The sequence below is a fragment of the Oryctolagus cuniculus genome, chromosome 1 (assembly GCF_964237555.1).
Source record: "Oryctolagus cuniculus chromosome 1, mOryCun1.1, whole genome shotgun sequence".
Taxonomy (NCBI): domain Eukaryota; kingdom Metazoa; phylum Chordata; class Mammalia; order Lagomorpha; family Leporidae; genus Oryctolagus; species Oryctolagus cuniculus.
Window position 1 is genome coordinate 16,811,518 of NC_091432.1, and position 15,877 is coordinate 16,827,394.

General features: G+C 44.8%; 1 protein-coding gene across 2 annotated transcripts; it reads left to right on the forward strand.

The window, feature by feature from the left end:
* Window positions 1-9,230: 9,230 nt before the first annotated feature.
* LOC138846977 (uncharacterized) lies at window positions 9,231-15,539 on the forward strand. Of its 2 annotated transcripts, none has more exons than XM_070064348.1 (2): window positions 9,231-9,483; window positions 13,093-15,539. In XM_070064348.1, the coding sequence occupies exon 2, from the start codon at window positions 13,160-13,162 to the stop codon at window positions 14,120-14,122; it is 963 nt and encodes a 320-aa protein (XP_069920449.1). In that variant the 5' UTR covers window positions 9,231-9,483; window positions 13,093-13,159; the 3' UTR covers window positions 14,123-15,539. Both variants share the same exon structure in this region, with proteins under 2 accessions (XP_069920449.1, XP_069920459.1).
* Window positions 15,540-15,877: the final 338 nt, after the last annotated feature.

A 15,877-nucleotide genomic window follows, 5' to 3' on the forward strand; every position in this document is an offset into this window, starting at 1 on the left:
ACTTAAGAGATGGACTAAGGACCTCAACAGACATTTTTCAAAAGAGGAAACCCAAATGGCTAACAGACACATGAAAAAATGTTCAAGATCACTAGCAATCAGGGAAATGCAAATCAAAACAACAATGAGGTTTCACCTCACCCAGGTTAAAATGGCTCACATTCAGATATCTACCAACAATAGATGCTGGAGTGGAAGTGGGGAAAAAGAGACACTAACCCACTGTTGGGGGGAATGCAAACTGGTTAAGACACTATGGAAGTCAGTCTGGAGAACCCTCAGAAACCTGAATATAACCCTACCATACAACCCAGCCGTCCCACTCCTTGGAATTTACCCAATGGAAATGAAATTGGCAAACAAAAAAAGCTGTCTGCACATTAGTGCTTATTGCAGCTCAATTCACAATAGCTAAGACCTGGAACCAACCCAAATGCCCATCAACAGTAGACTGGATAAAGAAATTATGGGACATGTACTCTATAGAATACTATACAGCAGTCAAAACAATGAAACCCGGTCATTTGCAAGAAGATGGAGGAATCTGGAAAGCATCATGCTGAGTGAATTAAGCCAGTCCCAAAGGGACAAATATCATATGTTCTCCCTGATTGGTGACAAGTAACTGAGCACCAAAGGGGAAACCTGTTGAAGTGAAATGGACACATATGAGAAACAGTGACTTGATCAACTCTTGTCCTGAAGGTTAATGTACAATGTAATACTTTATCCATTTTAGTTTTTTTTTTTTGTTCTAGTACTATTGGTTGAACTCTGTAATTAACACACAATTATTCTTAGGTGTTTAAATGTTAACTGAAAAGTGTTCCCTGTTAAATGTAAGAGTGGGAATAAGGGAGAGAGGAGATGTAGAATTTGGGACATGCTCAATCGGACTTGCCCCAAATGGTGGAGTTAGAAAAGTGCCAGGGGATTCCAATTCAATCCCATCAAGGTGGCATGGACCAATGCCATCTCACTAGTCCAAGTGATCAATTTCAGTTTACAGTTGATCACACTGTTAGGTCTAAGAGTCAAAGGGATCACATAAACAAGACTAGTGTCAGCTAATACTGATAGAATAAAAAAGGGAGAGAATGATCCATCATGGGAAGTAGGATACATAGCAGACCCAAAGAATGGCAGATGTCCTAAATAGCACTCTGGCCTCAGAATCAGCCCTTAAGGCATTCAGATATGGCTGAAGAGTCCATGAGAGTATTTTAGGCATCGAAAACCAAGACACTCTGGAAAAAAAAATACCTAAATAAAAGATCTCTGCAAGTGAGATCCCAGAGAAAGAACAGGGTCATCAAAGAAGGAGGTACCTTTCTCTGAAGGGAGGAGAGAACTTCCCCTTTGACTATGACCCTGTAGGAATATGATCGAAGTCAGCAAACTCAAAAGGCTTCCATAGCCTTGGCAACTCATGACTAGAGCCTAGGGATATTACTGACGCCATAAATAAGTGTGTCAAATTGTTATTTCAACAACAGGAGCCACTGTGTACTTACTTCTCATGTGGGATCTGTCCTTAATATGTTGCCCTATGTGAAGTAATACTATAACTCGTACTGAAACAATATTTTACACTTTGTGTTTCTGTGTGGGTGCAAACTGATGAAATCTTTACTTAATATATACTGAATTGATCTTCTGTATATAAAGATAATTGCAAATGAATCTTGATGTGAATGGAATGGGAGAGGGAGCGGGAGATGGGAGGGGTATGAATGGGAGGGAAATTATGGGGCTGGGAATGACATTGTAATCCATAAACTTACTTTGGAAATTTATATTTACTAAATAAAAAAGAAAATTATAATTCTACACTGGTGATAGATACCTCCTTTCGTCACTCTCTGTTGCACTACAGTGTCTCCTCACATGAATGCTAACATTCCAACTTACTTCAGTTAGTTCTCTTGTGTGTATCGTTTCCATATAGACAATTAATCCTGAGTATTTTTATTTGGGAATACTATTTCTTTTTTTTTTTTTTTTTGACAGGCAGAGTGGACAGTGAGAGAGAGAGACAGAGAGAAAGGTCTTCCTTTTGCCGTTGGTTCACCCTCCAATGGCCGCCGCGGCCGGCGCGCTGCGGCTGGCGCACCGCGCTGATCCGATGGCAGGAGCCAGGATCCAGGTGCTTTTCCTGGTCTCCCATGGGGTGCACGGCCCAAGTACCTGGGCCATCCTCCACTGCACTCCCTGGCCACAGCAGAGAGCTGGCCTGGAAGAGGGGCAACAGGGACAGAATCCGGCACCCCAACCGGGACTAGAACCCGGTGAGCCGGCGCTGCTAGGTGGAGGATTAGCCTAGTGAGCCGCGGCGCCGGCGGGAATACTATTTCTTACTACAGATTTTATTAAGACACCACTTAGGATGACCACACCCCATATTGGAGTGCCTACGTTTGCTTCCTGGGTCTGCTCACAATTCCAGTTTCCTGGTAATACAAATCTTTAATGGCAGCAGGCAATGGTGTAAATTCAAGTGCTCTGCCAGTTATGTTGAAGCCTGGATTGAGTCCTAGGTTTCCAAACATTTGAGGAGTGAAGTAGTCTATAGGAAGACTCTCTAGCTAGCCCCTTCTTTCTCATTCTCTCTCTCTCTCTCCCCCTTCTGAAATAAAAAAAATGTTTTAAAAGTGGAGTCATAATAATTTTATTGTACCAGTAAATTAGTTACTTGACCTTGAGAAAATGATCATCTATTATTGTTTAGGAGTGAATATTTTGCATTTCAAGAACAATTATTGCTTCATGTTTACATTTTTCATATTCTTTGTATTTCAGGGTAAAATTACCATCAAGAACACTATGACTTTATAGCAATTACAGTTTAGTTCAGCTGTTGCAACATATGCAAAGCAGTTGATTCCAATAGACAGGGTTTCACATGGTGTCTTCATTTGTCTCAAAACAAGGGGATTGTGAAGGCTGGCAGTGTGGATCACTAGGCTAATGCTCCGCCTTGTGGCACCGGCACACCGGGTTCTAGTTCCGGTCGGGGCACTGGATTCTGTCCTGATTGGCCCTCTTCCAGGCCAACTCTCTGCTGTGGCCAGGGAGTGCAGTGGAGGATGGCCCACGTACTTGGGCCCTGCACACCATGGGAGACCAGAATAAGTACCTGGTTCCTGCCATCGGATCAGCATGGTGCGCCGATCACAGCGTGCCAGTCGCGGCAGCCATTGGAGGGTGAACCAACAGCAAAGGAAGACCTTACTCTCTGTCTCTCTCTCTCACTGTCCACTCTGCCTGTCAAAAAAAAGGGGGGATTGCGAAAAACAGTGTATATTGAATGTCTTTCCTTCCCTAGACAAACTTTGCCAAAATGTCTTAAGAATCCTGTTCGTACTGTCATCAGATGTCCTGCAGACATACATTGTGCTCAAAGCCAGGTTCAGAAATTTATAATAAAGATGCAAAGAAGACTGGCAGTGTAGCCACACCAGGTTTTTATCTGGGTGAAGCCTGTGTTCTGATAGGGAAACATGGGAATCACCTTCCCTTGTCTTGATACAAGGCTCTTGGAAGAACATGCAATACAGTATTTCTTCTCCTTTCAAGATTTTGTGCCCTTTATTGAATCTAAACAGATAGTGGCGGACAAGTCTCAAGCAAACCTAAGCAGGAAAGACCATCTTGTTGTTGGGGAAATGACATACATGAGGAAACTATGGGGCTTAGCAATTACATATAGATCTAAACCATGAGAACAGTGCACTGCGGGAGTGGATCCTGAAGGTGTTAACACAGCATAGTGCAACATGAAACTAGAGACTAAATATTTTTTGATAAGAGACATTCACTCTGAAATTGAGATTTGATGTTTTTAAGAGGTGAAGTAAAGAAAATGGTTAGAATCTTGATCCCCAGTATCTTGGAATTTGACCTGCCAAGATAGGGTTTTCCTACAGTTAACCAATTTCAATGAAAGACCTAGACATGGTGGACTGTAATCTAATACTATGAATGTCTTTTTAAAAGGGTAATTTAGGTGGCCAGCGCTGTGGTGTAGTGCCTGCACTGCTCTGATTCCATATAGGTGCTGGTTTGGTTCTGGCTTCTCCACTGCAATCCAGCTCTCTGCTATGACCTGGGAGTGCAGTGGAAGATGGCCCAGTTCCTTGGGCCCCTGCACCCACATAGGAGACCCGGAAGAAGCCCTGGGCTCCTAGCTTCAGATCATTGCTGCTCTAACCTTTGTGGCCATCCAGGGAGAGACCCACCAGATGGAAGCTGTCTCTCTCTTTCTCTGCTACCGCCTCTCTATAATTCTGCCTTTCAAATAAATAAATGAATGTTAAAAATAAAGTAAAAAAATAAAAGAATAATTTAGACTTAGAGACAGACAAACACACACACACATACACACACACACACACACACACAAAGAGAATATCATATGAAAATGAAGGCAGAATCCCAGTGATAAACCTAACCAAAGCAAATCCGGCCAATGATTTGTCAGTCAATTGTCAAGAGCAAGCGTTCAGGCATGGACATGTTTACCTCATAGCTCTCAGGAGAAGCCAAACTGCTAATATCTTGATCTCAACCTTTCAAGCTTCAGAACAATGAGGTAATTAATTCCTACTGTTTAAGCCACTAAACCAAATGTACTATGTTATGGAGGTTCTAGAAAATAAAATCAGGAGCCAACACTGTGGCATAGTGGGTGAAGCTGCTGCCTGCAGTGCCCGCATCCCACAGAGACACAGGTTTGAGTCCCATCTATTCTTCTTCTGATGCAGCTCTCTGCTATGGTCTGGGAAAGCAGTGGAAGATGGCCCAAGTCCTGCGCACCTGTAGCCACACGGGAGACTCAGAAGAATCTCCTGGATCCTGACTTCGGAATGGCACAGCTCTGGCTGTTGCGGCCAGTTGGGGAGTGAACCAGCAAATGGAAGACCTCTCTCTCTCTCTCTCTCTCTCTCTCTCTATATATATATATATATATATATATATATATATATATATATATATCTGTTACTGCCTCTCTATAACTATGCCTTTCAAATAAACTAATAAGTCCTAAAAAGGTCATTTGATTAAAGGATCTACTTTACTTATAACTTAATTCTTTGTCATGTAAACTATTGTATCAGAAGCTTCCAGGGATGATAGCAGTTACTTATTTGGAACCAATATTCTGCCTATCACAGTAGACTCAACAAATGAAAATAAGATCCCCAGGTACCTTGACATAGTATCAGGAAAGGAAACTCAGAGTGATGAGAACATTGATGTTTAAGACCAGAACCCATGAACTATGTTTTTGTTGAAGGCACAAAAGATACTGCCTTCTCTAATACAGTAAAAGCCTGCAGAAAGGGGGACATAAACTTGTTGTGAAAAGATTTGTGAAAGCAGTAAATGATGATACTTACATATATTTTTGCTCTCTGGAATCAACAGGAATGATGAGATTCTAGAATAGCAGGCAGCAGAAAGTTATAAATGTTAGAGAAAAGGTGGATGCAGTTGTAATAATGACAGTAAATCCAATGTGCATTGAGGTGCCTTTATCTGTAGGGCTGTGGCAATGGAAAGCAGATCATAATATTTTAGTAACAAGAAAGGGTAACAGTTAAATAGATAGACCAATAGCCAACAAAATACTGTAAGACTTTTTCATTTTTTTAAACATTTATCTATTTACATGTCAGAGTCACAGGGAGAGAGAGAGGAGGGAGAAAGACAAAGAGAAAGTGAGCCCCTCCATTCTCTGGTTCAGTTCCCAAACTGACCAAGTGGGATTTATTCCTGGTATGCAGGGATGGCTCAGTGTTCGCAAAACAATCGATGTGATTCACCACTTTAACAGACTGCACAAGAAAAACCATATGATCATCTCAATAGGAGAGAGAGAGAAATAGACGGGGGGGGGGGAGAGAAAATCGTCCATCTGTTGGTTCACCCCCAAATGGCAACCATGGCCAAGGCTGGGCCAGTCCGATGCCAAGAGCCATGAACTGCATCTGTATCTCCCACATGAATGACTGGGCCATCTTCAACTGCTTTCCCAGGTGCATTAGCAGGGACCTGGATCAGAAGCAGAGCAGCTGAACTTGGACCAGCAAAGCAGGCATTGGCTTCAAGCACTACGCCACAACACCGTCTATCAGATGTCTTTTTTGTTTTCTTTGAAGATTTTTTTTTGACAAGCAGAGTTAGTGAGAGAGAGAGAGATACACAGAAAAAGGTCTTCCTTCCATTGTTTCACCCCGCAAATGGCCTCTACAGCATGCTCACTGCACTGATCCAAAGCCAGGAGCCAGGTGCTGCCTCCTGGTCTCCCAAGTGGGTGAAGGGCCCAAACTCTTAGGCCATCCTCCGCTGCCTTCCTGGGCCACAGCAGAGAGCTGGACTGGAAGATGAGCAACCGTGACAGAACCGGTGAGCCAACCAGGACTAGAACCTGGAGTACCAATGCTGTAGGTCGAGGATTATTAGCCTAGTGAGCCATGCCGCCAGCCTAAAGATTTATTTATTTATATGAAAATTAGAGTAACACAAAAAGAGAGAGAGAAACAGAAAGAGAAAGAGAGAGAGAGCTCTTCCATTCACTGGTTCACTCCTCAGATAGCCTCAATGGCCAGGGCTGAACGAGGTTTAAGCCAGGGTCTAGGCACTTAGTCCAGGTCTCCCACATAGGTGCAAGAGCCCAGTGACTTGGGCCATCTTCCTCTGGTCTTCTAGGCCATTAGCAGGGAGTTTGATTGGAAAGTGAAGAATCAAGGACAAAGTGGAGCCCGTATGGGATGCTTTACGAGCTAGATCACAAAGTCAGTCTTTCAGATGCCTCAGCTTTCAGTTCTTTCAATTTCTTTTTTTTTCTTTTTTTTTTTTTTTTTTGACAGGCAGAGTGGACAGTGAGAGAGACAGAGAGAGAGAAAGGTCTTCCTTTGCCGCTGGTTCACCCTCCAATGGCCGCCGCTGCAGCCGGCGCACCGAGCTGATCCGATGGCAGGAGCCAGGAGCCAGGTGCTTTTCCTGGTCTCCCATGGGGTGCAGGGCCCAAGCACCCGGGCCATCCTCCACTGCACTCCCTGGCCATAGCAGAGAGCTGGCCTGGAAGAGGGGCAACCGGGACAGAATCCGGCGCCCCGACCGGGACTAGAACCCGGTGTGCCGGCACCGCAAGGTGGAGGATTAGCCTATTGAGCCATGGCGCCGGCTAGTTCTTTCAATTTCTTAAAACTAAAGTTCCAAGAACAACCTTCCTATAAAGAGTAAGCTGAGAGCAATGAGTTCAATAGGAAAAATAAGCCGTAATCCTGATTATTCTTGAGAGGATGAGGTCAAAAAAGAAAAACCTATAGCTATAGGAATCATTTCATCTATGGACTGATGTAAGAAAGAACCCTGGGGCCAGCTCTGTGGTGTAGTGGGAAAGCTGCCATCTGCAGTGCTGGCATCCCATATGGGCAGTGGTTCGAGTTCCTGCTGTTCCACTTCTGATCCAGCTCTCTGCTATGGTCTGGGAATGCAGTGGAAGAGGGCCCAAGTCCTTGGATTCCTGCACCCATGTTGGAGACCCAGAAGAAGCACCTGATTCCTGTCTTCGGATCAGTGCAGCTCCAGCCATTGCAGCCAACTGGGGAGTGAACCAGCTGATGGAAGACCTCTCTCTCTCTCTGACTCTCCTTCTCTTTCTGTGTATAACTCTGACTTTCAAAATAAATAAATAAATCTTTAAAAAAAGGAAAAAGAAAGAAGCCTGAGAGTCCCTTAATCAGAATTATTCCTGGTGTCCTTTTCAAACAAATGCACCCAATTTTACACTATAATGTGTGAAATTCCAATTCTGAAACATCATTCATTTATCCTAAGAATCATTCTCCTTCCAACTCATTGAATTCCTCATGTTGCCTATGGACTCACTCTTTCCATCTTCCAGTGACAATTGCTTGTACAAATATTGAATTTATCCAAGCTGGGAGAAATACTAGGAGTTAACATGAGAATTGAAAGGTGAGGAGGATGCTTCATTATGTGTTGAGAAAAGGTCAGATTCCTTCTTTTTTTTTTTTTTTTTTTTTTTTCAGTTGCCAAATGTTGAAACACCTAGGCAAATCATATCTTGGGTATTTCTCAAGTATGTGGATTTGAAGATGCAGAAAATATTTGAGATTTCACTACCTCTATTATCTAATCACAGAACTTCCTTGTCTGTGCAGATTTCCTTCATTGCTTTATCTTTTATCTCTGCATCACTGTCAGAAACTCATGCTCTTCTAGGCTGACAGAGTAATTTATTTCATGGTGTTAAGTACTGTTAATATGACAGAGTTTAGTGAAGTTAAATGTCTGTCATTTCACAAACAGGATAACAAAAACTGCATGAAATTAAATGGCATGCTCAGTTACAGCAGCATTATTTCAGAATAGACGTGTATAATTACCAAGCTTCTTAACATTGCACCAACTCTTGACTACAAGAAGGTGAGATCCATAGGAGGAGGGACAATGAATTCACACACATGAAGCTACAAGGAGTACCTGCTGAGGTCAAGAAGTCTCAAATACCTGGTGCCCATGTATAGATAGGACAATCAGGATTTATAACAAAAAAAAAGTGAACCTATGTTTTAATTTCTGTGTCAAAAATTTGGTGAACTTCTCCAAAAATTTGGGTTATACTATATCTCCAAACAAAATGGGCATTTCAACATAAGTTGGGTGAATTATACAGAAGAATTAAGTAAATTTTCAGCAAGAGATTGATAGCTATATTTAACAAAAGTTAAGATGTGAGAATCATGGATAAATGTGTGAATTAGGGGATTGGATTTGTATTTCTTCACTTTACTCTTCTGAATTAGTTCAATTTGCTAGTCTTTGCTCACTAGCTTTTAATGAGGAAGATTTTTTTTTTTTTAAATTTGACCGGTAGAGTTGCAGATAGTGAGAGAGAGAGACAGAGAGAGAGAGAGAAATGTCTTCTGTCAGGGAACAGTTCGAGGAGGTATCGCTAGGAGGAGGTTTTTACTTTCGGTTTTGACCAGGGGCTTTCCTACGGGCGGGGCTCTCCTGAGGAGGAGGGTTTGAGGTCACGTTAAACAACAAGATGGCGGCAGGACCCTCGCAGTGAGTCTGCCTGCCTGCCTGCTGCGTGACACCTCACCTGATTGACTGAACGACGAGTGCCTTTCACGAGAACAGAGACCGGATTGGTGTGCCCCATGCATGGACTCTAGCTTGCTCCTGATTGGTTGCATTTTGTATATAAGCCACGGGCGTAAGGAGGAAGCTCTCTTTCTCTCCTCTCCTTTCCTCCTCCCTCTGTCACGTTTACTTTCTCTAATAAAAAGTCTACTGAAGATGGATAAACGTCGTTCATTCTTTTCTCGCCCGAGAAACCGTCGGCGTGGGCCCTGGGTTGAGTCTGCTGGCCAGACTCCCTGAGACGCTCGCGGCAAGTGGTGCCATGACTCAGATTCCTCCACGAGGGACAAGCAGCGGAAGAAGGTAAGAAAACTTAAAACGTACATATACGGAAATCTAGGGGATAAAGCCTAGGACCACTGTGGTTTTGAGTAAGCAAATCAGGTTGCAATCATGGGAAATATACCCTCAGTTGCAAAAATGCAGCTGCTCCTCAACCGATTGTTGAGAGCAACGGGGATGCCCGTCAAAGCTGCAACTGTCTGCTGTTTCACCATAGCAGTGGTGAAAGTTTTGCCATGGTTCATAGAAGGAGGGAATTTATCAAGGGAAAACTGGTGCACAGTAGGAAGGGAACTGCGAGCCGCTAAAGTTGAAGAAACGGTCTTACGGATGTGGTTCTTGGTTGATAACGCTTTGGCTACAGACTCAGAAATTATAGGGCAATTGCTAGATGAAGGTTTAAAAATTTTAGAAAAAATAGGCAAGGATTCCAAGGATAGCAGCAGCAAAGATTTGGAGGAGGAAAGTGGTGCTGGTGGAGGGACGCCAAGTAAGAAGAGCGTCCCTCCCTCTGATATCTCCCCACCACTTTATCCTCCACTGCCTTCCATCCTGCCTTACCCTGAGGACTCTCCCCACGGTTGCTGCCTTGCTAGCAGTGCCCCACAGTGGCGCCCTGTTGTACTCGGTTCAGGGAGGATGGCAGTGAAGGAAAAGGGAAGGGCCATGACTCCCATTGACCCAGAGGAGGAGGAGCAAGACAGCCCTGTTGGCAGGGGAAGCCAATCCCACCGAGGGCCAATTCTGGATTGGTCACAATTCTATAAACCACAACAGATATTCCCGGTATTCATAGATCAACAGGGCAATAGAGGTTGGATACCGGTGGACTTTAAACTACTTAAGGAATTGCAGCAAGCAGTACAACTTTATGGGCCCCATGCAAATTTTACTAAGGCAGTCCTTGAAGGCATGGGATCAGGAGGCCTTATAGTGGAAGATTGGAGAAACATAGTTAAGGCAGTTTTGTCAGGGGGTGACTATCTTCTATGGGCCACAGCTTATGGGGAGCTAGCAAAAAAACAGGCGCTGGCCAATAGGGCCAACGGGCGACCTGCTTGGAACGAGGATATGTTAACTGGCGAAGGAGCATTTGACACCGAGGATGCGCAAGCGCGGTGCCCAAATGAAGTACTGATGCAGGTCAGGGATATAGCTCTTCGGGCTTGGAAAGTGGTCCCAAAAAGGGGAGAGGTTAAACACAGTCTTACGAAAATAATCCAAGGTCCCAGTGAACCATATGCAGACTTGATTAACAGACTGTTTGAGGCTACAGGCAATTTGTTTGAGTCGGTGGATGAAGCTGCCCCATTGTTGAGGAGATTGGCCTATGAACAAGCTAATAAAACATAACCGTACGGCGCTTAGATCCTGACAGCATAAAGACATTCCCACTTTTATAAAAATATGTCAGGATGTGATGGACGATAGTGCATCCGGAGCCCATGCCGCCATGGCTATGGCAAAAACTATACGAGGTAATAGCCGTAAATGTTTCAACTGCAGCAAAGAGGGCCACTTAAAAAAGGATTGCAGGGAAACTAGGACACAGGGCCGGCAACCAGGACTATGCCCCAGATGTGGAAAAGGAAACCACTGGGCCAATGAATGCTACTCAAAAATGGACAGAGCAGGTAATCCCTTAGAACAAAAAACAGACAAATGCTCTCAGTCGCTAGTGCTACATTATATGGATGATATCCTCCTTGCCACTCAGGACAACCACACCATGCTGGTGGCATTTACTGCCTTGCAAAAACAACTCACTAATAATGGTCTACAAATAGCTCCAGAAAAAATTCAATCTCAAACTGTTGTACAATACTTGGGCCTAAAAGTAACCCCCACTAAGGTCATGCCTCTTGATTTTAATATTTCAACACATGATGTAAAAACACTCAATGATCTCCAAAGGCTCTGTGGACACTTAAATTGGATACGACCTTACTATAAATTAACCACTGAAGAGATGCAACCTCTATTTCGACTTCTAGAAGGGGATTCTAATCTTAATTCTCCCAGGCAATTGACCCCTCAGGCAAAAGAGGTGATCTTCATGTTTGAACAAAGACTCAAAACCACTGCCATGCAGCATTGTGACCCTGCCCAAGAAATTCAAATTTTGATTTTCATAGAGTTTCACTACCCATATGCCCTACTCTGGCAAGGAGGGCCTCTCTTGTTCATATATCCTCATGATCATTTACCACAAGTAATACTCCCATATGGAGAAGCATTGGGAAACCTGGCTATACAGGCTGCCAACAAGGCTTTAGAACTTTCGGAACGTGTGCCACACCGATGTGTGACACTATTCGACTCTCAAGTAATTAGGGAAAGGGGCAAGGAAGTTTGGCAATGGGCTCATATGATGGCACACTTAAATATAGAAATTGATAATCATTACCCCAGTCATCCCTTTATTTCATTCTGTAAAAATGTACCTGTACATTACTTCAAAAGGGTGTATAACAACCCTATTACAAATGCCCCAATAGCCTTTACTGATGGTGCAAAAGGAGGCACCGGATCCGCGGTAGTCGGTGCTCAATGTCATTTCGTACTTACTATGTCTCCATCCCCTCAGCATGCAGAACTAGCCATAGTATCAAAAATATTGCTTCTCTACACACAACCTATTAATGTCCTATCCGACAGTGCCTATGTAGTTAATGCTGTCAAACTAATGTTGTCCCCTGTTATATTATCCCGCCATTCCACTGTTTTCCCTTATCTAGATGCTGTTCATCAGGCTATATACACCCAAGTCACTCCTCTATTTATAGGGCATATTAGAGCTCATTCTCAGCTACCTGGTCCCCTAGCCTTAGGCAATCACTTAGCCAATCAATATTCTCGCTTCCAACTTGCATGCTTAGCCCTAGAATTAGCAAAAGAGTTTCACCAAAAATGGCATGTAAATAGCCTAACCCTCAGCAAAAGGTTTAACATTCCACTTGCCAAGGCCAAAGACATTGTCCGTACCTGTGAGCGATGTGTGATACATGTTCCTCTGCCTGCACCTACAGGGGCTAACCCCAGAGGATTGTATCCCTGTCACAATTGGCAAATGGACGTCACTCACATACCTTCATTTGGCAGAGTTAATTGTGTTCACGTCACTGTGGACACATACTCAGGTGTGGTCATGGCTTCGGCCATGGCCAAAGAATCCACCACTTGCGTCGTTCAACATTGTTTACAATGTTTTGCCACCTGGGGAACCCCACAAGTCATTAAAACAGTCAATGGCCCATTTACACCTCTGCAAAATTTCGAGATTTCTTAATACAATTCAGCATCCAACATGTAACTGGAATTCCCTATAATCCACAGGGTCAAGGCATAGTAGAATATACCAATCAGTACCTAAAACTTATCATTAATAAACAAAAAGGGGGAGTAGGAGTATTATCCTCCTCACCCAAAGATATCTTGAACACAGCCCTATATACCATAAATTTTTTAAATCAGAAATCGGATGGCACCACTCCAGCTGAACGGCATGCACGTACTGCTGAGAAGCCAAGTAAAGAATGGGTGATGTGGAAGGATCCACAGGATAATCAATGGAAAGGCCCGTTCCCGATATTACGACGGGTGCGAGGTGCAGTCTGTTTTCTCCCACAGGATGCGACACGACCAGTGTGGACCTCGGAAAGAAGGACAAGGAGATTAGACAAGCCATCGAAGGACGATGCTTATCATCTGGAACAGGACGAGGAGATCGCTGACGCACCACCTCCTCCTGAAGATCCTCCTAACCACCGCAACCAGCAGCTCTGATGAGGGCAACCCCTACTGGGGGCTCCTTTGGGCACTCCCTTTTCCTCTCCCTTTATCCAACTCTTCCAAGATCCTCCCCTTAATGTACTTAACCAATGCTACTCTTGGTCAGCGCTACAACGTTCCGGCTGCTGACCCGGTAGCTTCACCTAACTCTGCTTACGCTAGCCTGAATCTCACCTTATCTCTAGCCGGATCTCTTTGCTTTCAGATAAGCAAGGACGGTATGGATGAGTGTGGGTTTAATCACACCCACCCTTCACCATGCATTGTTTTACTCCCTTTTGTTCTCAGCGATTTTGTGAATGTTTCCCACTCCAACTCTTCATGTCAGAATAATTCCGGCAATGTGGCCTCTTTCTCCTCTAATAGCATTCCACTGCGTTGTCTCCAGTGCACTTATAACAAGCCTTTACCTATTGTAGACCTCATCGAGCATTGTAAATCCCCAGTCAACCCCGTACGCCCCGCTTTCTCATCTTGCTTATCTAGCACGGTTCGCCCGCAGTTAGGTCATGGATTCTTTCTCACTCGCCACGCATTATTTGGAAGCTGGACAGCCCTCAATAATTCAGTCATTACCCGCTTTACTACTACAAATGTGACCTGTTCCAACCCTCATTCCAATAACACCCACATACAGCCTCTCAGTAACAGCATACAGGCTTGGTCCAAGCAAAATAGGTTTGAAACCGATGAGGATGGTAGTGTGTGGGACCCATTTGTCATGTGTAATGCTGCTGGAGCTTGTACAGATATCACACCCTTACTTTTCCTTAAAGGATTCCATTGGGCATACTACCAACATGCTAACCTAAAAAGTACTATAACACATCCCATAAAGCTGAAGGCAGGGTCAATTCTGTGTGCCTGAGCACGCCTTTTCTTTGGTATGTTTGTCAAGACATTAATGGTACTTGTTTTTCAGGAAATCTGACTAACTGCTGGGATGGGAACCACATGGCTGTCGTGGTTCGCATTCCAACTTGGGTCCCAGTACGGGTACTGGTACGCGAGCAGGACTTTGCAGTCGCCCTCCGCAACCAGAGAGACTTCGGTGCCACCGCCATCGTTGTAGCCATTATTGTAGCCTTGTCAGCCGGCGCGGCGGCCATCGGTATGGCAGTCTCTCAGGCTTCCACCCTATCCACACTGGATAACATTACTAAGAACACGGCTGCGGTGCTGGAACATCAACAAGAAATGGACCTACGCCTCTATACCGGCCTCCGAATGCTAAATCAGCATGTAGATGTTATGCAGGAAGAGCTGGACTTATTGGGGGCTCTTGCGGGTATGCCGTGCTTACTTCAATCCATGTCCACTTGTGTTACTCCCTTTAAAGCAGCAGAATGTTCTCATTTAGCCAATGACTCTAAAGCTTTAGGAAAAATGATAAATACTACATGGAATAGAAATTTCACTCTGCTGTTAAATAAGCTGCGACGTGATATATTATGGTTAAGGGAAACCTCTCCTTCTGGTACAACTATATGGTCGCCCTTTGCAACCCTAGGGTCCTGGTTCGGCAAATCCTGGAACACGGTTAAAGAATGGGTGGCCATCTGGGCCCTGTTTATTATGGTACTCTTGTTTGGTTCTGGGTTACTCTGCCTCCTGATCTCCATCATACACCGCCATAGGCAAACGCAGCTGGTGGTGAAACAAGCCATGTTAGCGATGCACAAACAATACCCCATGACTAACCCCCAAGCTGGAGTGTGGCTTAGCATGTTGGAACGGTAGTCAAAGACGGGTAAGTTCTGGGAGGCATGCCGAGCAACCTAAGACAGGGCGGAGGGGCATGCTCCCCGCCGACCCCATGACAGGTACACTGGTATTGCGCTCCAGGTCGCCTAAGACAGACACGTTTCCATGCCATCAATTTAAAATAAAGTAGGGGGAGATGTCAGGGGGCGGTATCACTAGGAGGAGGTTTGTTTTTTTTTTTTTTTGGTTTTGACCAGGGGGCTTTCCTACGGGCGGGGCTCTCCCAAGGCAGAGGGTTCGAGGTCCTGGTAAACAACAAGATGGCAGCAGGACCCCCGCAGTGAGTCTGCCTGCCTGCCTGCCTGCTGCGTGACACCTCACCTGATTGACAGAACGACGCGTGCCTTTCACGAGAACAGAGACCGGATTGGTGTGCCCCATGCATGGACTCTAGCTTGCTCCTGATTGGTCACATTTTGTATATAAGCCACGGGTGTAAGGAGGAAGCTCTCTTTCTCTCCTCTCCTTTCCTCCTCCCTCTGTCACGTTTACTTTCTCTAATAAAAAGTCTACTGAAGACAGATAAATGTCGTTCGTTCTTTTCTTGCCCGAGCAACTGTCGTTGCGGGCCCTGGGTTGAGTCTGCTGGCCAGACTCCCCGAGACGCTCGCGGCAGTCTTCCTTCTGTTGCTTCACTCCCCCAATGGCCACTATGGCCGGTGCTGTGCTGATCCAAATCCAGGAGCCAGGTGCTTCTTCCTGGTCTCCCATGTGGGTGGAGGGGCCCAAGCACTTGGGCCATCCTAACTGCTCTCCTGGACAACAGCAGAGAGATGGACTGGAAGAGGAGCAACCAGGACTAGAACCTGGTGCCCATATGGGATGCCAGCACCACAGGCAGAGGATTAAAGTGAGCCAC

Coding starts and splice junctions, on each gene's coding strand:
- LOC138846977 (XM_070064348.1), top strand. CDS start 13,160: ATGCTTATCATCTGGAACAGGACGAGGAGATCGCTGACGCACCACCTC.